We start from the raw sequence: 17,954 nt of genomic DNA on the forward strand, positions 1-17,954 counted from the left end.
GGAGTGACTGTACCAGCTTGCATTCCCACCAACAGTGTAGGAGGTTTCCCCTTTCTCCACAACCTCACCAACACTTGTTGTTTCCTGTCTTGTTCATTTTGGCCATTCTAACTGGTGTTAAGGCCGTATCTCATTGTGGTTTTGATTTGTATTTCCCTGACGGCTTGCGATGTTGAACAATTTTCATGTGTCTGCTAGCCATTCTCAGGTCTTCTTTGGAGAAATGTCCGTTCGTGTCTTCTGCCCATGTCTTGACTGGATTGTTTGTTTTTTGGGTATTGAGTTTGAGAAGTTCTTCATAGATCTTGGATACCAGCCTGTTATCCGAAATGTCATTTGCAAATATCTTCTACCATTCTGTGGATTGCCTCTTAGTTTTGTTGAGTGTTTCCTTTGCTGTGCAAAAGCTTTTTATCTTGATGAAGTCCCAAAAGTTCATTTTTGCTTTTTTTCCCTTGCTTTTATAGACGTGTCTTGAAAGAAGTTGCTGCGGCCAATGTCAAAGAGGTTACTGCCTATGTTCTCCTCTAGGATTTTGATGGATTCCTGTCTCACATTGAGGTCTTTCACCCATTATGTCTTTGTGTATGGTGTAAGAGAATGGTCTGGTTTCATTCCTCTGCATGTGGTTGTTGAGTTTTCCCGGCACCATTTATTGAAGAGACTGTCTTTTTTCCATTGGATGTTCTTTCCCGCTTTGTCGAAGATTAGGTGACCATAGAGTTGAGGGTCCATTTCTGGGGTCTCTATTCTGTTCCATTGATCTATATGGCTGTTTTTGTGCCAATATCATAATGTCTTGATGACTATGCTTTGTAATATAGCTTGAAGTCAGGCATTGTGATGCCCCCAGCTTTGGTTTTCTTTTTCAACATTCTCCTGGCAATTTGGGGTCTTTTCTGGTTCATACAAATTTTAGGATTATTTGTTCCAGCTCTGTGAAGTCAATGGTATTTTGATAGGGATTGCTTTGAAAGTGTAAATTCCTCTGGACAGCATAGACATTTTAACAGTGTTTATTCTTCCGACCCATGAGCATGGAATGTTTTTCCATTTCTTTGCGTCTTCCTCAATTTCCTTCATGAGTGTTCTGTAGTTTCTAGAGTATAGATCTTTTGCTCTTTGGTTAGGTTTATTCCTAGGTATATTATGGGTTTTGGAGCTGTTGTAAATGGAATTCTAGTTACAGAACATTAATATTAAGATAAATAATAAGCCATCCAAATCTAGACATCCAACAGCATAGCTACAGTAAACAAACAAACAAAAAAAGATTTTACTAAAAGTAAAATCCTTAAAGTAACCAAAAATTGTGGGGAACAGGAGCAGAGTGGGGAACAGATTATGTTCAAAGGAGAAACAGGTAGACAGCTCATTTCTAAAGAGCAATTATGAAGGACAGTGGAATGACATTTTCTGTATGATCAAAGAAAATAACTACTCAGCTAGGATTCTGTATGCAGTGAAAATATGTATCAAGAGTAAGAGATATCAAGAGTAAGAGCAAATACATTTTATTTATTTTTTAAAGACTTGATTTATTTATTTGAAAAAGAGTGAGAGAGAAGAGAGAGGGAGAGAAAAAGCAAAAGTGGGGGGAAGGGCAGAGAGAGAGGGAGAAGCAGACTCCACGCTGAGCAGTGAGCCTAAAGTGGGGCTCGATCCCAGGATCCTGGGATCATGACCTGAGCCAAAGGCAGACAATCAACTGAGCCACCCAGGTGCCCAATAAAGACATTTTTATTTATTTTTTTAATAATAATTTTTTATGTTATGTTAGTCACCATACAGTACATCCTCAGTTTTTGATGCAGTGTTCCATGATTCATTGTTTGCATATAACACCCAGTAAAGACATTTTTAAACAGAGATTCATTACCTGGCAGTTCTACTCATGAAAATTTTAAAGTATGTACATAAACAAACAGAAGAAAAATAATACCAGTAGAAATTCTGAGATGCAAGGAGAGAAGAAAAATAATTAAATATGTAGTTCAATTTAAATGGACATTGACAAAGTTATAAAAATGTCGAGTATTTTTTAAAGATACAAGATGGAATTAAAACACAAAGCAACAATACACCTAAGTTTGGAGCCATGTAAATGGAGTTAAAAGTATTCAAAATTCCTTGTATTATCATTATCCATGAACAGAGAGGAGAAAATCCTCACCAAAATATTAGCATATCAAGAGTAGCAACGTATGAAACAAACAAATGAAATCACAACTGAATTCAGTTTACTTGAGAAATGCAAGGTTGGTTTAACATGAGCACATAATGTAACTCACCACATTGACAAAATTTTTAAAAATTATCATCTCAATATATGCAAAATAAACATCTATTATCATTCAACATTCATTCATGATAAAATTTAGAAAACTAGTAGTCTAAGGGAACTTTGTTAATGTAATAATAATAGACTCAGCCCTCTGCAGCAAAATTCTTCTTCTTGGCCTCATGAAGCAAGCAGCCATATTGAGGAAGCCTACATGGCCGAGAACAAGGAACAGCGTTGCTATAGACTGAATATCTCTGTCCCCTCACTCCCAAATTCATGTGTTAAATCTTAATGTTCAATGTAATAGTATTTGGAGGTGGGGGCTTGGGAAGTGATTAAGTCATGAAGGTGGAACCCTCATGAATGGGATTAGTGCCCTTATGAAGGAGTCCTGAGAGAGCTCCCTTGGCCCTGTGCCTTCTGAGGAAACAGGAGGAAGACCAGCATCCATGAACCAGGAAGCAGGCCCTCACTGGACACTGAATCTGCCAGTGCCTTGATTTTGGACTTCCCAGCCTCCAGAACTGTGAGAAACGATATAATAAGACAGTTTAGCAAGACGGGTGAATTTAAGCTCAATATGCAAAATAATTTTATTTCTATAAGTTAGCAACAGGAAATGAAGTTGATTTTTACTTATTTATAATAGGATCAAAAGTATCAAATAACTGGGAATAAATCTAAAAAATATCTATAAGACCTTTATAGAAAAATTTATAAACATTGAGAGTTAATCAATTAAAATATTGTTTGGAAAACTCAGTATTCTAAATGTCTTTTCCCTATAAACTATTTATAGATTCAATGCAATTCCAATCAGAATCTTTGCTTTGTAAAGCTTGACAAGTTGACTATAAAAGACCTATGGAGCCCTTTCCCCCTTTCTTCTTTCTATTCCCAAATTTTCAGTTCAAAAGCATAGAAACAGGAACAGGGAGCCTGGTGGCCCACAGTGAGGTGTTGGAGCCTGGAGAGAATGGGGAAGGCATAAATGTGGGAGAGCCACCCTGCACAGCGTTGGAACATCCCTGAAAGGTCGACAACATAGAATGTGGTATCACAGACTGAAGGGAAAGAACAGCCCAGCATGGGTTTTCAGAGCCTGTGGGGGCAGTAAATCTGCAGAAGAGGTGGCCTGGCACAGAGTGTCTGAGAAAGGAGATAGTTACATGTCTCAAAGTACTTCCGCATAAAATACTAATGAATTGTAAAGTAGAAAGTTAACATTCCAGAGGAGAAACCTGGCAGATACTACCTCCAGGGATCAACATTAACATCACCAACAATGGGACAAATCAAAATTGCAGGTCACATGATAGGATGCAATGAGAAGAGTAGAGGGCCACTTCAGTCATACTCTTGCTAAAAATGTATGATCTGAATTTTTTTAAAGATTTTTTTAAATTTGTCAGAAAGAGAAAGGAGAGAGAGAGAAAATACAAGCAGGGGGAGCAGTAGGCAGAGGGAGAAGCAGGCTCCTCACTGAGCTAGGAGCCTGATGCGGGATTTGATCCTCGGACCCTGGGATCATGACCTGAGCCGAAGGCAGCTGCTTAACCAACTGAGCCACCCAGATGTCCCTGATCTGAACTTTATCATAAGGAAACAAGAAAAACCCACACTGAAAGACATTCTACATTACTGGAATTAACTCTTCAAAAGATTAAAAGTCATGAAAATCAAGGAAAGACTTCCTTGGAACCCTTCTAAACTGAAAGAGATAAGACACACAACATCTGAATTAAATACATGGCTCTGAACAGGACCTTGCTAGAAAGGATATTACAGACAAGTAACAAGACTTAAAAAGAATATGAGGATTAAATGATAGAATGTATAGGGTGCTTGGGTGGCTCAGTGGGTTAAGCATCTGCCTTTGGCTCAGGTCATGATCCCAGAGTCCTGGCATCAAGACCTGCATCAGGCTCTCTGTTCAGCAGGGAGCCTGCTTCTCCCTCTCCCTCTGCCTGCCGCTCTGCCTACTTGTGCTCTCGCTGTCTCTCTCTCTTTCTAATAAAGAAATAAAATCTTAAAAAAATGTATAGCTGACACAGTTTGAATGGGTGCACTTATATGCAGATTTTTTTCAATAAATACATGACAGTATTGTAAATGTATTTTCTCTTCCTAATGATTTTAATAACATTTTCTTTTCTCTAGCTTACTTTATTGTAAGATTATAGTATAGAATACATATAACATACAAAACACAGGTTAATCAACTGTTCTGGTACCAGTAAGTTTTCCGGTCGACAGCAGATTATTAGTAGTTAAGTGCTTTGGGAGTCAAAAGTTATTCATGTATTTCTGACTGCAAAGGGTCAGTGCCTCTAACCCCCACATTATTCAAGGGTCAACTGTATTAGAGTTCATTGTCTGATTGTCAGGGTTGTATGGTATTTATGTGGAATGTACTGACTTGTAAGATATAAATGCTATGGGAATCAGGCATAATTTTACAATTTGCTTGCAAATAGTTCTGGGGGAAAATTTTTTTCCCTCTAATTTTTCTTTTCTCTAATTTTAAGACTGTTCTCAAAAAGTAAATAAAAAATAAACAGAAAAGGTAAAAAGCCTTAGGTAAATCTTCTTTCACCATGAGGAAAGAGCTATGAATCAGTATTTAAAATTAAAATTATGCATAGGTTTTATGGCACTATAAAAATTGTAATGCATACAAACATTGACAATAGCCTTAGCAGCAATATATCAAAATGATGTCTGTCTAAATCCCTAGGTCCATATGTAGTAATAAAAATTGGAAAATACAAAAAAGCTATCAGTTAACACCACTGAAGTATTAATGACAACTTGGTTGGTTGGGTGCTGTTTAAAAAGCTGGTATTTGGGAAGCCTGAAGCACATAAAACCCAATAGTGCTGGTTTCCATGTACAAAATCTGCTTAAAAGTTAATTAGGTGCCAAAAAACATAGCTTAAAATATTATGTAAACCTTCATTACACACATCGTTCAAAAATATTTTCCTTTAATAAAGATTTTCGCACAGCATATGTTTAATAGGAAACAATTATGTTATATAAACATCCAGTAAATACATTTTTACTATTTTTCTTTCAGATCCTATAACGGCTCCTCAAATGCTGTAAAAAGTCTTCTGACGTTTTCCATAGAACTTGATTTAGATGTGATTCAGAAGAAAATTCTGAAGAGGAGGTATAATAGGATGAGTCTGATTCAAATTCAGCAGCAGCTGAAAAAAAAAAAAAGAATTCTATTCTTTATCTAAAATACTTCGTGGTTAACTACAAGTTAGTAAAAAACAAAGTTGAAGCTTTATGAGTGTTAAGAATAATGAAAAATATCTACATACAGCTACAATATAAAATACAAGATTCCTTTTAAATATATTTTGCTCATGGTTCCCACTGAGTTAATTGCTATTGTGGACAAATATCAGAGCTTCTGGTTTTCTCATTACAAGAGGAAATGACAAGGTGATGACAGAGCCCACCCCTGAACAATCATATACTATGAACTGAAAAATCTAACAGGCAATTTGCAGCGTTGAATATACCATGACAGGTATAAAATAAGACACTGTAAGAGCACACAGAAGGGACATCCTAGTTTTCTACCAATATTGTCTGCTTTTTGGTGGAGGTGATATGTAAGCTGATACCTGAAGGACGAGGAAAAAGGGTGCCAGGTAGAGGGAAGACGCATATACAAAGAACATACACAAAGAGTGAGGAAGAACACTTGTGGAGTTGCAAGCAGTCTACGCTGAAGAGGCGCTAGAGCAAAGCAGCATAGTAGGGTAAGCAGCAAAAGAGAAGGCTGAATAATCTGGCAAGAACCAAATTGATCTGAGTGTTTTTATTCTACGTAAGGAACTTGGAATTTTACCCAATGGCAAAAGGTCAACCAATGACAAATCAATCACTGGAGATTTAAATGTCACCTGTCAAGTGACAGCTATATGAACTATAATATGAACTATAATTGCTTCACTAAGTATTACTAAGACAAATCTGGTTTTTTTGGTCTTATACCACTAGCAGAAACAAGAATTTGAGAAAGCCCACATATTCAGGGTGACAGTTCCACAGGAATGGAAGAAGTGAAGGAAGAGTATAGCCAGAAATAATAACAGATACATAGACATTTGGGGATTTTTTTTTTTAAAGTCTGAAATATGATGACAAAATGAGGAATAAGTATGTTCTTCAGTTTGGTTATGTCTTACATTTTTTATTAGATATACATAAAAAACTTTGTAGTACCTATTACCCAAACAATGGAAAGGGATGCCATTTACTATTCACAGTTTATTTCAGAAATCGATGACCATCTTAATTCATAAATTTGGCAACATACCTGCTTCTAGTTCTCTAGATATATTTTTTTCGAACTCCTGCTGCACCTGAAATAAGTCAAATATTATTTATAATGTCATGTTAAACAAGAGATATTATTTTAGGAATTATATATACCTTATGAAATGTGGTCTTCAAATAACACTTGCAGAGATTACAACTAAATTAGGGATTGCTTAAATAGAAAGATAATCACATAAATAAAATACTTATTTTAATCTTAGGTAACTGAGAAGAAACATATGGAATGCTATTTAGATGAATCTGATAAAAAGTACCTTTAATACTGGTCTACTGAATATATAAAATTTCTGGAAGAGGAGGAAGATGGCGGAAGAGTAGGAGACCATAGTTTCGTCCACTCCCTGGAATTCAGCTAGATGGCTTTCAAATGACTTTTTTTTTTTAAGATTTTATTTATTTGTTTGACAGAGAGATAGAGACAGCCAGTGAGAGAGGGAACACAAGCAGGGGGAGTGGGAGAGGAAGAAGCAGGCTCATAGCAGAGGAGCCTGATGTGGGGCTCGATCCCATAACGCCGGGACCATGCCCTGAGCCGAAGACAGACGCTTAACCGCTGTGCCACCCAGGAGCCCCTCAAATGACTCTTAACGCCTGTGAACTCAACCTGAGATCTAAGAAAAGAACTGTTGCAATTCTACAGATAGAAAAGAGACTACTTTCTGCAAGGTAGGAGGTGCGGAGATGCGAATGCGAGGGGATATATGGGAAGATAAACCGTAAGGGGAGGGAGCATCCACAAGCCAGCTTTCAGAAAGTGATATAGCAGTCGCGTGCAAATCGGAACTTTTAGAAGTTGGCTCTGGTGAGGGATATCCCTGCTTGAAAGGCACTCAGGTGGAGAAGCAGGGTGGAATCCTAGGTGGGACAGCCTGGGCTCAGGATCCCTGGAATCACAGAAAGAACACGGCTGTCTGAGTGTGGGAGAGTTCCCAGGCATCTGAGCAGGGAAGCCGGAGGCAACCAGTGAGCGGAGGAGGGGGCTTTCAGCTGGGTGTTGCCATAAACCACGAACTGCCAAGGGTTGGGCGACTGCTCTCAGAGTGGTGGCCCAACAAGCGGCAGAACCAGGGCAAGACTTCCCTCCCACCCCCTGGAGGAGTGGTGTGAATGCATGCCACAGGAGGTAACAAAGTTTGGAAACTCCAAAGTGCGTGGCGGGGCTGAGATAAAAATGCTCGGTCACAGGCTGGGGGTACACAGAGTGCAGACAGAAACCAGGGAGACAGAAGTGTTTGACAGCTTCTCCGTGAGGGCACACTGAAGAGTAGAGGGTGCCAGCATCCAGCTCCAGGGCTGGACACTGGGAGGCTGACATTTCCATTCTCATCCTCTAAAGTGGTGCGGAAAGCCTTCAGGGAACAAAAGCCACATAGAGCAATCCGGAGCAGATGACTCAGCCCGGCCCCCCTGGCAAGGGCAGTGCAATACAGCCGGGGAAACGACCCCTGAGAATCAGCGCAACAGGCCCTTCCCTCAGAAAATCAGCAAGAACATCCCAGTAAGACCAAGTTTACCGATCACACGGAACTGCAGAACTCCAGCGCTAGGGGAAAATACTATAAAGAACTCCTGGCTTTTTCTCATGATTCCTTAATCTTTCCATTTTAATTTTCTTTTTCCTTTCCAAACAATTTATTTTAGCAACTCGTTTTTTTTTCTACTTTTTAAATTTTCATTTTTATACTTACATTCTTTCCTTTCATTGTATTTAACTTTATTTTTGCATATATATGTTTTTCTTTCTTTACAATTTTAGGATGTAGTTTCTCCTAACAAACAGACCAAAATACACCCAGAGTCTAGTGTATTACTCTGTCCTCATCACCTGATTATATTCTTTCTCTTTTTTAATATTTATTTAATTAATTTATTTATTTGGTTTCAGGTCTCTTCTGATTTATTAGGAGTATATATATCTCTGGGGTCATTGTTGCTATTTTAGTATTTTGTGCTCTCATTCATCTATTCTTCTATGGACAGAATGACTAGATGGAAAAACTCACCTCAAATAAGAGAACAAGAGGCAGTACTGACTGTCAGGGACCTAATCAGTATGGATATAAGTAAGATGGTGGAACTAGAGTTCAAAATAGTAACTGTAAAGAGCTGGGGTTGAAAAAAGTGCAGAAGACACTAGAGAATCCCTGTCTGGAGAAATAAAAGAACTAAAATCTTAAGTTGAAATCAAAAGTCCAGTAATGAGATGCAATCATAAATGGAGGCTCTACCTCGGGAAAACAGTATGGAGGTTCCTCAAGACGGTAAAAATAGAGCTACCCTCTGACCCAGTAATGGTACTACAAGGTATTCACCGCAAAGATGCAAACACAGTGATCCAAAGGGGTACCTGGACACCAATGTCTATAGCAGAAATGTCCACAACAGACAAACGGTGGAAACAGCCCATATGTCCATCAACAGATGAATGGATAAAGATGTGATATATATAAATACATACACACACACACACACACACACACACACACACACACACACACACACACTGGAATATTACTCAGCCATCAAAAAGGACAAAATGTTACAATTTACATTGATGTGGATGGAAATGGAGGGTATTATCCGGAGAGAAATAAGACAATCAGAGAAAGACAATTATCATATGGTTTCCTACATATATGGTATATGAGAAACAGTGCAGAGGATCATAGGGGAAGGGAGGGAAAACTAAATGGCAAGAAAACAGAGAGGGAGACAAACCATGAGACTCTTAACTACAGGAAACAAACTGAGGTTTGCTGGAGGGGAGGTGAGTGGAGGTTGGGGTAACTGGGTGATGGGGCATGAAGGAGGGTACATGATGTGTAGAGCACTGGGAGTTAAATACAACTGATATTTAACTGAACACTACATATGTAACTACTGATATATCGTGTCAACTAACTGAACAGAAATTTTAAAAAACTTATCACATACATAATGCGTAAGGTGAAATAAAACATTATTTACTTATCTTTTCCAGACTTATTGAGCTATAATTAACTAACAAAAATTATATATTTAAAATTTTAAAAATTGGAGTCTGTAACTGCTAGGGTAAATGAGGCAGAAAGGAGAAGTAGTGATATAGAAGACAAAATGAGGGAGAATAAAGAAGCTGAGAAAAAAGAGAAACTACTGGATCACGAGGGGAAAATTCGAGAGATAAGTGATACCATAAAGCAAAACAATATTAGAATAATTGGGATCTCAGAAGAAGAGGAAAGAGGGGGTGGCAGGAGGTATATTTGAGAAATTATAGCAGAGAACTTCCCTAATCTGGGAAGGAAACAGGTATTCAAATCCAGGAGGCACGGAAAACCCCCTCCAACATCAATAAAAACAGGTCAACACCTCGACATACAGTAGTGAAGCTTGCAAATTTCAGAGACAAAGAGAAAATCCTGAAAGCAGCTCGGGACAAGAGGTCCTTAACCGACAAGGGTGAAAACATAAGGCTGGTGGGCAGGCCTGTCCACACAGAGCTGGCAGGCCAGAAAGGACTGGCATGATATATTCAATGTGCTAAATGGTAAAAATATGCAGCCAAGAACACTTTATCCAGCAAGGCTGTCATTCAAAATAGAAGGAGAGATACAGAGTTTCCAGGACAAACAGAACCTAAAAAATTTGTGAGCACTAAACCAGCCCTGCAAGAAATATTACAGGGGATCCTTTAAGCAAAGAGAGAGCCGCAAAGTAACACAGACCAGAACAGAGACAATATACAGAAACAGTGACATTACAGATAATATAATGGCACTAAATACATATCTTTCAATAGTGACCCTGAATGTAAATGGGCCAAATGCCCCAATCAACAGACACAGGGTATCAGATTGGATAAAAAAGCAAGACCCATCGATATGCTCTCTGCAAGAGACTCATTTCAGACCCAAGGACACCTCCCGATTGAAAGTGAGGAGGTGCAAAACCATTTATCATGCTAATGGACATCAAAAGAAAGCTAACTTATATCAAATTAGATTTTAAACCAAAGACTGTAATAAGAGATGAGGAAGGACACTATCACAATTAAAGGGTCTATCCAACAAGAAGATCTAACAATTGTAAATATTTATGCCCCTAACATGGGAGCAGCCTATTATATAAACCAATTAATAACAAAATTAAAGAAACACATCAATGATGATACAATAATAGTAGGTAGGGGACTTTAACGACCCACCCGCTGCAATGGATAGATCACCTAAGTAAAAGATAACAAAGAACAAGGGCTTTGAATGACACACTGGACCAGATGGACTTCACGGATATATTCAGAGCATTTCATCCTAAAGCCACAGAATACACATTCTTCTCAAGTGCACATGGAACACTGTCCAGAGTAGATCACACACTGGGTCACAAATCAGGTCTCAACCAGAGCAAAAAGACGGAGATTATGCCATGCATATTTTCAGAACACAATGCTTTAAAACTTGAACTCAGTCACAAGAAAAAATTTGGAAGGACACAAATACGTGGAGGTTCAAGAGCATCCTACTAAAGAATGAATGGGTCAACCAGGAAATTAAAGAAGAATTAAAAGAATTCATGGAAACAAAGGAAAATGAAAACACAACTGTTCAAAACCCGTGGGATGCAGCAAAAGCGGTCCTCAGAGGGAAGCATGTAGCAATACAGGTCTTTCTCAAGAAACAAGAAAGGTCCTAAATACACAACCTAACCTTACACCTAAAGGAGCTGGAGAAAGAACAGCAAATAAAGCCTAAACACTGCAGGAGAAGAGACTTAATAACGACCAGAGCAGAAATCAATGAAATAGAAACCAAAAGAACAGTAGAACACAGCAACGAAACTAGGGGCTGGTTCTTTGAAAGAATTAGTAAGATCGATAAACCCCTGGCCAGACTTAGCAAAAAGAAGAGAGAAAGGATCCAAATAAATAAAATCACGAATGAAAGAGGAGAGATCACAACCAACACCAAGGAAATACAAACAATTTTAAGAACATAGTAGAAACAACTATAGGCCAACAAACTAGGCAATCTGGAAGAAATGGATGCATTCCTAGAGACGTATAAACTACCAAAACTGAAACAGGAAGAAACAGAAAACCTGAACAGACCTGTAACCAGCAAGGAAATTGAAGCAGTTATCAAAAAATCTCAACAAAGCTCCAAGGCCGATGGCTTCCCTGGGGAGTTCTACCAAACATTTAAAGAGGAATTAATACCTATTCTTCTGAAGCTGTTTCAAAAAAATAGAAATGGAAGGAAAACTTCCAAACTCTTCCTATGATGCCAGCATTACCTTGATCCCAAAACCAGACAAAAACCCCACCAAAAAGGAGAATTACAGACCAATATCCCTGACGAACACGGATGCAAAAATTCTCACCAAGATACTAGCCGACAGGATCCAACGGTACACTAAACGGATTACTCACCACAACCAAGTGGGATTTATTCCTGGGCTGCAAGGGTGGTTCAACATCCGCAAATCAATCAATGTGATACACTACGTTAATGAAAGAAAGGGCAAGAACCACATGATCCTCTTGATAGACACAGAAAAAGCAACTGACAAAGTTCAGCATCCTTTCTTGATTAAAACTCTTCACGGTGCAGGGATAGAGAGAACAGAACCTCAATATCATAAAAGCCATCTTCAAAAAGCCCACAGGGAATATCATTCTCCATGGGGAAAAACCAAGGACTTTTTTCCCTAAGGTCAGGAGCACGGCAGGGATGTCCACTCAAACCACTGTTGTTCAACATAGTACTAGAAGTCCTAGCCTCAGCAATCAGATAACAAAAAGAAATAAAAGGCATCCGAATCCGCAAAGAAGAAGTCAAACTCTCACTCTTCGCAGACGACGTAATACTCTGGGGAAAACCCAAAAGACTCCACCCCAAAATTGCTAGAACCCATAGATGAATTCAGCAAACTGGCAGGATAGAAAATCAGTGCACAGACATCACTTGCATTTCTATAGACTAATGATGAGACAGAAGAAAGAGAAATTAAGGAGTCAAACCCATTTAGAATTGCACCAAAAAACATAAGATTAGAAATTAGAAATAAACCTAACCGAAGAGGCAAAGGCTCTGTACTCTGAAAACTACAGAACGCTCATGAGAGAAACTGAGGAAAACACGAAGAAGTGAAAAAACATTCCACGCTCAAGGACTGGAAGAACAAATACTGCTAAAATGCTATGCCACCTAGAGCAGTCTATACCTTCTACGCAATCCCTATCAAAATACCATCAACTTTTTTCACAGAGCTGGAACAAATAATCCTAAAATTTGTATGGAACCAGAAAAGAACCCGAATAGCCAAAGGAATGTTGAAAAAGAAAACCAAAGCTGGAGGCATCACAATTCCGGATTTCAAGCTCTATGACAAAGCTGTAATCATCAAGACAGTATGGTACTGGCACAAAAACATTGTTTCTTTGGTCAATGAAACAGAATAGAGACTCCAGAAATGGACCCTCAACTAATCTTCGACAAAGCAGGAAAGAACAGCCAGTGGAAAAAAGTCAGTCTCTTCGACAAATGGTGTTGGGAAATTTGGACAGCCACATGCACAAGAATGAAACGGGACCATTTTCCTACACCATACACAAAAATAGACTCAAACTGGATGGAAGACCTAACTGTGAGACAGGAACCCATCAAAATCCTAGAGGAGAACACAAGCAGCCACCTCTGTGACCTCGGCCACAGCAATTTCTTGCTAGACATGTCTCCAAAGGCAAGGGAAACAAAGACTTCATCAAGATGAAAGGCTTTTTCCACAGCAAAGGAAGCAGTCCCCGACACCAAAAGACGACCAACAGAATGGGAGAAGATAGTTGGCAAACGACATATCAGATAAAGGGCTCGTATCCAAAATCTATAAAGAACTTATCAAATTCAACACCCAAAGAACAAATAATCCAGGCAAGAAATGGGTGGAAGACGTGAACACACATTTCTCCAAAGAAGACATACAAATGGCCAAAAGACACATGAAAAAATGCTCATCACTCGACATCAGGGAAATGAATACAAATCAAAACCACAATGAGATATCATTTCACACCAGTCAGAATGGCTAAAATGAACAAGTCAGGAAACAACAGATGTTGGCGGGGGTGCAGCGTAAGATCCCTCTTACACTGTTGGTGGGAATGCAAGCTGGTACGGCCACTCTGGAAAACAGTATGGAGGTTCCTCAAAAAGTTGAAAATAGAGCTACCCAACGACCCAGGAATTGCACTACTAAGGATTTATCCCAAAGATATAAATGTAACTATCTGAAGGGGCACCTGCACCCCAATGTTTATAGCAACAATTTTATTTGTGAGAGATAAAGAGCGAGAGGGAGGGAGCACAAGTGGGAGGAGGAGCAGAGGGAGTGGAAGCAGCGGACTTCCCACTGAGCAGACAGCCTGAAGTGGGTGGGGCTCTATCCCAGGACCCTGGAATCATGACCTGAGCTGAAGGCAGAACTTAACCAACGGAGCCCCCGGGCACCCCAGTACCATACTTTAGACCCCATTTTGGGCATTCAATGAGAGGATACCTTTTATAAGAAAGGTCTAAGAAAGAATATTCTAGACAGGAATATTTGTAATATACAGTTGATACTTGACCAACATGGGTTTGAACTGTGCAGGTCTACTCTACTTACACGTAGACTTTTTTTGATACTGTATTGTAGTGTATTTTCTCTTCCTCATGTTTTTCCCAGTAACATTTTTTTCTCTAGTTTATTTTAGGGTGAGCATATAGTATATAACACATGTAATGTACAAAACATGTGTTAATGGACTATTTGTGTTATCGGTAAGGCTTACAGTCACCAGTAGGCTATGAGTAGTTTAGTTTTTTGGATTCCACATGTAAGGGAAATCATATGGTATTTACCTTTTGCTGAGTTATCTTACTTAGCATAATACTAGGTCTACCAATGTGACTAATGGCAAGATCCCATTCTTTTTTATAGATGACTAATATTTCATCGTATACATATAACATATCTTCTTTATCTTTTCATCTGTTGATGGACACTGAGGTTACTTCCATTCTTTGGTTATTGTAAATAATGTTTCAAAAAACACAGAGGTGCATACAACTTTTCGAATTAGTGTTTTCATTTTCTTTGGGTAAATACCCAGTAGTGGAATTACTGAATTGCACTGTATTTCTATTTTTAATTTTTTTGAGAAACCATAACACTTTTTGACCATAACATTATATTCAGGCCTTATAAAATGAATAATCTGACAACATTACTAGACAGGCCTTGTAAAATTAGTAACTCAATACCACTTGATGGGAGCTTTTATTGAAGCAATTTTATAATACCATTAATAAATACTATGTAAGATATAAACCACTTTTTTATATGAACTACCAATGTAATGTTATTATCTTTTCCCCCAAAAGCTCTTTTCCTAAATATTTACTTCTGGGACCTTTGTTTATTTCCAGGTGAGAACTGTGTTTAGATGGTAGAAACAGCTTGAGGTCCATTAATAAAGAGAACACATTTGCAATTTTATTTATACTTTTCCATTTATCAAAAACATAGGAGGTTAAGAAAATTATACACAGAAAAACAATGTACAAAGTATCAGCAAATTTTAATTCAAAGAATTATTAACTAGAAGGATTTTCTCATAAGTGTTAGTTTTCCAACTATGGTCCACAGAAATCTAAGGTTCCATTGGGGACACAGCAGGATTGAGGGACAAGGAAGTCTACAGGTGTAGTCTCATCTCTCCTTTAGCTAAACTGCTCTACTTCTGTTTTATATATTACAGTTTAATGCAAAAAAAAAAAAATTTAAGTTCTATTCTTTGAAAAAAAAATTTTTTTCCAATGGTATGAAAGCCACTAACTTAGTCAAAGTTCCTAATTTTACCTAAGAGACAAAGAAGCCTCAGAGAGATTGTAGTTTGCCTGGGGTCAAAAACCCACCTAGTTGCAGGCCAGGAATGTGCTAATTTAGGTCTTACTGAGCCTAAAGTTTTATGCCAATTACTTCCTCATATTCAGGAAAAACACACGTATTTTTAAGTATAACTCAGAGAAAATGAATACATAAACCTTTGTCATATGGCTCAACAATGTTTAGGCATTAGGCACAACATAACAGTCTAACTAAATTATAAATTTTGAAGTCATGAACAAATATAAAAGTTAAGTTATCTTAACTCCTATTACTAACAGTCAATATACTCAATTTATAAGCCCCAATTTTTTTAACCACAGGACAGGGAACTTGAAGGAGAAAATCTTTAGTTGAACCAAAGAACCTGAAACTGAGGAAATTCTTCCTTGAAAGAATTATTCATTTCCTTCAAATAAAACTTGGTTTTAGCAAAATCAACCAACAAATGAGTTACCTACGTTGTGGGTTATTTATAGCAAAATTTAAAACACAAAAGAGATTTCTCCTTACCAGCTAGCATGCCCTGTCCAACCTCTCATCATTAGTTGGTATGTACAAAAGACATGACTAACTTTAATTACAATTTAAGTCCAGTCAGAAATTATAGGTAAATCTTCATTTCCATGTGAGGACTTTTCTCTACCTTCCTCACGACAGGAAGGGAGATGTACCTAACGGGTGAATTTGGGAGAAGGCACTAAGCAGTGCGTACGTGGTTGCAAATCTCTTCTCTGAAAAGATGTGCCTGCCACAGTAACATCAATTCAGGCCTGTTCTCATCTTTTGGGATGGGCATCAAACATTTGTTCCCTCCATTTACAACTGTGTGGGGAAGTGCCTAATTTGGGATAAAGTATTGGGAAGCTCACTGTGGCTACATGCCTAAACCACATCCTCCAATTTGTTAGTATGTATCGGTAATAAAGTTACTAAGCTTATCTCCATCTGCCTGACTCTCGTGTTCTCAATTTAGAAAAAGAAGAGCAATGCCATCTGCCACCTACCCCACCACAGTTCCAAGAAAAATGGCCAGACAACACTTAGAAATGCTTTCTTCCTTGACTTTATAATGAACATTCATTGTTCAAAGCCACATACTTTAAAGAGGGAAAAAATTGAAAAGAACAATTTCTGAAGCAAACATAGAAAGTCAGACAGAATGAGGAGACAGAGGAATATGTGCCAAATGAAAGACCAATACAACGCTTCAGAAAAATAACTAAATGAAAAAGATAAATTATCTACCGATAAAGAGTTCAAAGTAATGGTCATAAAAATGCTCAGCAAACTTGGGAGAAGAATGGATGGATTCAGTGAGAACTTCAAGAAAGAGAAAATATAAAGAAGAACCAATCAGAGCAGAAGAATACAATAATTGAAATGAAAAATACACCAGAGGGAATCTACCATCTAAACACAATGCAGAGTAAAAGCTGCAGAAGAACAGATCAGTGATCTGCAAGATAGGGTAGTAGAAATCATCCAAGCCAAAAAGAAAAAAGAATTTTAGAAATGAGGATAGGTTAAGGGATCCCCTAGAATCATGCCCCCCATCAGGTCCCCTGCTCAGGGAGCCTACTTCTCCCTCTCGCTCTGGCCCTCCCCTCCCACTTGTTTCCTCTCACTTGCTCTGCTCTCTCTCTCAAAAATAAATTAAAAAAAAAAAAAGGTCATAATTTTAAGTAAGAAAATTATAAGAGAAAGAGTTTTATTGGTAAGACATCAAATACATAAAACAAGGAGGGGTGTAAAAATTTAGTGTTTATAAAATGAGTTTCAACTTAAACATCAACTTAAAAGAGACCGCTATATACATAGGATGTTATATATGAACTTCATGGTGATCACAAACCAAAAATCTATAATCGATAAACAAAAAAGAAAAAGAAAGGCATCCAAGCATAACACTAAAGAAAGTCCTCAAATTAGAAGGGAAGAGAGCAAGACAATAAGGAAGCCGAATGAAAGACCAAGATTGAGGCCTCATTTACCATGAGCCTATGCTACTTTTGTCCACATCAATAAGACCATGAATATACCATCAAAACTATAAACCTATGTGCATTGATTGAAATGGATATTTTAATAACAATGATACACAATGGAAACTAGCTGCTATTTAGAGATTCCCTATCATACTCATCTTAGTCATCAATCACCAATTTAAGTCATGGCAAGGTAGATACATGTGAACTTCATTTTAAAAATTCAAATTGTGGGGCACCTCGGTAGCTCAGTCAGTTAAGCGTCTGACTCTCTTGATTTTGGCTCAGGTCATGATCTCAGGGTCATGAGACTAAGCCGTGCATCAGGCTCCTCACTGAGCATGGAGCCTGCTTACCCTCTGCCCCTCATCCCCTGCCTGCACTGCCATTCTCTCTCTTAAAAAAAAAAAATC

The 17,954-nt window shown here is 38.2% G+C and overlaps 1 protein-coding gene across 16 annotated transcripts in view; it reads right to left on the reverse strand.

Moving 5' to 3' along the window:
• Nucleotides 1-1,722: 1,722 nt before the first annotated feature.
• Nucleotides 1,723-17,954, reverse strand: part of ANKRD26 (ankyrin repeat domain 26) — a 124,137-nt gene continuing 107,905 nt past the window's right edge. For 15 of the 16 annotated variants that reach the window (XM_087857588.1, XM_087857589.1, XM_087857587.1 and 12 more), the window contains 2 exons: nt 6,624-6,669; nt 1,723-5,496 (listed from right to left, as the gene is read on the reverse strand). In XM_087857588.1, the coding sequence (XP_087713714.1) occupies nt 5,360-5,496; nt 6,624-6,669 (183 nt within the window). In that variant the 3' untranslated portion in view covers nt 1,723-5,359. The remainder of the gene's footprint in view (nt 5,497-6,623; nt 6,670-17,954) is intronic. The other variant, XM_087857590.1, reaches the window with a different exon arrangement.

This window comes from Ursus americanus, chromosome 31 (assembly GCF_024610735.1).
Source record: "Ursus americanus isolate L20-20 chromosome 31, mUrsAme1.1.p, whole genome shotgun sequence".
NCBI lineage: Eukaryota > Metazoa > Chordata > Mammalia > Carnivora > Ursidae > Ursus > Ursus americanus.